Source organism: Salvelinus alpinus, chromosome 11, assembly GCF_045679555.1.
Source record: "Salvelinus alpinus chromosome 11, SLU_Salpinus.1, whole genome shotgun sequence".
In the NCBI taxonomy this organism is placed as follows: domain Eukaryota; kingdom Metazoa; phylum Chordata; class Actinopteri; order Salmoniformes; family Salmonidae; genus Salvelinus; species Salvelinus alpinus.
In genome coordinates, this window is record NC_092096.1 from 14,940,515 (window position 1) to 14,945,514 (window position 5,000).

Consider the following 5,000-nt stretch of genomic DNA (forward strand, 5'->3'; position numbering starts at 1 on the left):
CCTCCCCCCATAGACTCCCAATGTATCCTCTTGCTGTGTGTGGGACTCCCCTCCCCCCATAGACTCCCAATGTATCCTTTAGCTGGGTGTGGGTCTCCCCTCCCCCCATAGACTCTCAATGTATCCTCTAGCTGTGTGTGGGTCTCCCCTCCCCCCATAGACTCCCAATGTATCCTCTAGCTGTGTGTGGGTCTCCCCTCCCCCCTCAGACTCCCAATGTATCCTCTAGCTGTGTGTGGGTCTCCCCCCATAGACTCCCAATGTATCCTCTAGCTGTGTGTGGGTCTCCCCTCCCCCCATAGACTCCCAATGTATCCTCTAGCTGTGTGTGGGTCTCCCCTCCCCCCTCAGACTCTCAATGTATCCTCTAGCTGTGTGTGGGTCTCCCCTCCCCCCATAGACTCCCAATGTATCCTCTAGCTGTGTGTGGGTCTCCCCTCCCCCCATAGACTCCCAATGTATCCTCTAGCTGTGTGTGGGTCTCCCCCCATAGACTCCCAATGTATCCTCTAGCTGTGTGTGGGTCTCCCCCCATAGACTCCCAATGTATCCTCTAGCTGTGTGTGGGTCTCCCCTCCCCCCATAGACTCCCAATGTATCCTCTAGCTGTCTGTGGGTCTCCCCTCCCCCATAGACTCCCAATGTATCCTCTAGCTGTGTGTGGGACTCCCCTCCCCCCTCAGACTCCCAATGTATCCTCTAGCTGTGTGTCGGTCTCCCCTCCCCCATAGACTCCCAATGTATCCTCTAGCTGTGTGTGGGACTCCCCTCCCCCCTCAGACTCCCAATGTATCCTCTAGCTGTGTGTGGGACTCCCCTCCCCCCATAGACTCCCAATGTATCCTCTAGCTGTGTGTGGGTCTCCCCTCCCCCATAGACTCCCAATGTATCCTCTAGCTGTGTGTGGGTCTCCCCTCCCCCCATAGACTCCCAATGTATCCTCTAGCTGTGTGTGGGTCTCCCCTCCCCCATAGACTCCCAATGTATCCTCTAGCTGTGTGTGGGTCTCCTCTCCCCCCATAGACTCCCAATGTATCCTCTAGCTGTGTGTGGGTCTCCCCTCCCCCATGGACTCCCAATGTATCCTCTAGCTGTGTGTGGGTCTCCCCTCCCCCCATAGACTCCCAATGTATCCTCTAGCTGTGTGTGGGTCTCCCCCCATAGACTCCCAATGTATCCTCTAGCTGTGTGTGGGTCTCCCCTCCCCCATAGACTCCCAATGTATCCTCTAGCTGTGTGTGGGTCTCCCCTCCCCCCATAGACTCCCAATGTATCCTCTAGCTGTGTGTGGGACTCCCCTCCCCCCATAGACTCCCAATGTATCCTCTAGCTGTGTGTGGGTCTCCCCTCCCCCCATAGACTCCCAATGTATCCTCTAGCTGTGTGTGGGTCTCCCCTCCCCCCATAGACTCCCAATGTATCCTCTAGCTGTGTGTGGGTCTCCCCCCATAGACTCCCAATGTATCCTCTAGCTGTGTGTGGGTCTCCCCTCCCCCCATAGACTCTCAATGTATCCTCTAGCTGTGTGTGGGTCTCCCCTCCCCCCATAGACTCCCAATGTATCCTCTAGCTGTGTGTGGGTCTCCCCCCATAGACTCCCAATGTATCCTTTAGCTGTGTGTGGGTCTCCCCCCATAGACTCCCAATGTATCCTCTAGCTGTGTGTGGGTCTCCCCTCCCCCCATAGACTCCCAATGTATCCTCTAGCTGTGTGTGGGTCTCCCCTCCCCCCATAGACTCCCAATGTATCCTCTAGCTGTGTGTGGGTCTCCCCTCCCCCCATAGACTCTCAATGTATCCTCTAGCTGTGTGTGGGTCTCCCCTCCCCCCATAGACTCCCAATGTATCTTCTAGCTGTGTGTGGGTCTCCCCCCATAGACTCCCAATGTATCCTCTAGCTGTGTGTGGGTCTCCCCTCCCCCCATAGACTCCCAATGTATCCTCTAGCTGTGTGTGGGTCTCCCCCCATAGACTCCCAATGTATCCTCTAGCTGTGTGTGGGTCTCCCCTCCCCCCATAGACTCCCAATGTATCCTCTAGCTGTGTGTGGGACTCCCCTCCCCCCATAGACTCCCAATGTATCCTCTAGCTGTGTGTGGGTCTCCCCTCCCCCATAGACTCCCAATGTATCCTCTAGCTGTGTGTGGGTCTCCCCTCCCCCATAGACTCCCAATGTATCCTCTAGCTGTGTGTGGGTCTCCCCTCCCCCCATAGACTCCCAATGTATCCTCTAGCTGTGTGTGGGTCTCCCCCCATAGACTCCCAATGTATCCTCTAGCTGTGTGTGGGTCTCCCCCCATAGACTCCCAATGTATCCTCTAGCTGTGTGTGGGTCTCCCCCCATAGACTCCCAATGTATCCTCTAGCTGTGACCACAGACAGTAAAGCCATCTTGTAAAGCAGTGGTCTGGTCACCATGTTAGAGATCAGCCCAGACTATCATCAGCCCAGACTATCATCAGCCCAGACTATCATCAGCCCAGACTATCATCAGCCCAATATTACATGCTATCTCCTCCCCCGAATCTCTTCCCAATCTCCCGCTGCACCTGCTCCCCAGTGGGGGAGGAAGGGGGTGGCTGACCAATACCCCTGAAGTCTCTCCAGGTTCAGACACAATTCATTTTCTCCTAAACTAGTTGACAGAGTAATCCACTATATCAATACCATAATACCATCATATCAATCAAGACCAATTTCTGAACAGGGAAAAAGAGTTTACATATTTCTAATGTAGAGGTAACGTGTTGGCACCCTCCCTGATTGTGTGTGTTGTTGTGTGTGTGTGGTGTGTGTTGTTATGTGTGTGTGGTGTGTGTTGTTGTTGTGTGTGTGCGTGTGTTGTTGTGTGTGTGTGGTGTGTGTTGTTGTTGTGTGTGTGCGTGTGTGTGTTGTGTGTGTGTGTGTGTGTGTGTGTGTGTGTGTGTGTGTGTGTGTGTGTGTGTGTGTGTGTGTGTGTGTGTGTGTGTGTGTGTGTGTGTGTGTGTGTGTGCGTGTGCGTGTGTGTGTGTCGTTGTGTGTCATTGTGTGTGTGTGTGTGTGGTGTGTGGTGTGTGGTGTGTGTGTGTGTGTGTGTGTGTGTGTGTGTGTGTGTGTGTGTGTGTGTGTGTGTGTGTGTGTGTGTGTGTGTGTGTGTGTGTGTGTGTGTGTGTGTGTGTGTGTGTGTGTGTGTGTGTGTGTGTGTGTGTGTGACTCACTGGGCACCCCAGACACCAGTCTGAGCGGCCTCAGCACCCTGAACGCCCGGAGTGCCTTCACATCGAACCCCGCTGCCTTCCCTCCTATGGGCGTCCCTCCGTCCACTTTGGTGGCCTGCTCCAATATAGCACTGAAGAGCCTGCAGAGAGAGTGGGAGGAACAGAAGAGCGAGGAAGAGGAAGAGAGAGACAGGAAGATCTTACAGGATTGATCGTCCTCATCATTATTATCATCGTCATTGCATTGTCATTGAGGACACTTGTTAAAGGGGCAGTGCAGTCAAAAAGTGTTATGATGTTTCCTCACTATGAGGTCCAAATAAACACTCTGAAATTGTTACCATGACGATATTGCCGTTTTAGTGTGAGAGCTTTTTGAAAACTATTCCTGGAATATAAACATGTTCAGTTTTTGTCCCGCAGCATGACATCACAATCGGATTATTCTGACCAATGACCAGTCATCTTTTATTTGCATATGTATTCTTCTATTTTGAAGGGGTAAGCGGGGTAGGCTCGAGAGTCTAGATGATCCTATCTGCCAATCAGGGATGTCTATGTAAATATATTAAAATGTACACTACCGTTCAAAAGTTTGTGGTCACTTAGAAATGTCCTTGTTTTTGAAAGAAAAGCAAATTTTTTTGTCCATTAAAACAACATTATATTGATCAGAAATACAGTGTAGACATAGTTAATGTTGTAAATGACTATTTTAGCTGGAAACGGCAGATTTTTTAATGGAATATCTACATAGGCGTACAGAGGCCCATTATCAGCAACCATCACTCCTGTGGTATATCCACACCCACATGATCAGATGGAGCATTTCAATGGCAAAAAGACGCTCGGGGATATAAATGATGAAAAATACATTTGGAAATATTTTCATGACATAAACACACACAGTGATTCATGAGACAGACGGTGATGATTTAACAACACAATACAATACTGCATGGGGGCTTCAACATTGTCATGAATTTGTCTTTTATGAAATTGCATTTCTTTGTTTTTTGTCCTTGTCATCTTTATCATAATCATCATCATCATCATCATCGTTATCAATCAACCATCAGTTAATGTATAATCATGGCTGATCATCCTCCATTTTTCAGCCGTCCCAGAGGAGTATAATGTGTCACAGTAGGATGTGGTCTGTTAGAGAGAACAGACATGGAGAGAGCAGAGCTAGACTGATGAAACAGCACTGGTTCTACATATGAACCTGTTGCTATACCCAGCTCTGTCTCTCTCTCTCTCTCTCTCTCTCTCTCTCTCTCTCTCTCTCTCTCTCTCTCTTTATCTCTCTCTCTCTGTCTCTGTCAATTCAATTCAATTCAAGGGGCTTTATTGGCATGGGAAACATGTGTTAACATTGCCAAAGCAAGTGAGGTAGATAATATACAAAAGTGAAATAAACAATACAAATTAACAGTAAACATTACACATACAGAAGTTTCAAAGCAATAAAGACATTACAAGTGTCATATTATATATATATACAGTGTTGTAGCAATGTACAAATGGTTAAAGCACACAAGTTAAAATAAATAAACATAAATATGGGTTGTATTTACAATGGTGTTTGTTCTTCACTGGTTGCCCTTTTCTTGTGGCAACAGGTCACAAATCTTGCTGCTGTGATGGCACACTGTGGAATTTCACCCAGTAGATATGGGAGTTTATCATAATTGGATTTGGTTTCGAATTCTTTGTGGATCTGTGTAATCTGAGGGAAATATGTGTCTCTAATATGGTCATACATTGGGCAGGAGGTTAGGAAGTGCAGCTCAGTTTCCA

At 48.8% G+C, this 5,000-nt stretch overlaps 1 protein-coding gene across 11 annotated transcripts in view; it reads right to left on the minus strand.

Annotated features, from left to right (window-relative positions):
• Positions 1-5,000, minus strand: part of cacna1c (calcium channel, voltage-dependent, L type, alpha 1C subunit) — a 556,532-nt gene that overhangs the window by 140,626 nt on the left and 410,906 nt on the right. For all 11 annotated transcript variants that reach the window (XM_071331812.1, XM_071331816.1, XM_071331807.1 and 8 more), the window contains exon 5: positions 3,198-3,337. In XM_071331812.1, coding sequence (XP_071187913.1) covers positions 3,198-3,337 — 140 coding nt within the window. The remainder of the gene's footprint in view (positions 1-3,197; positions 3,338-5,000) is intronic.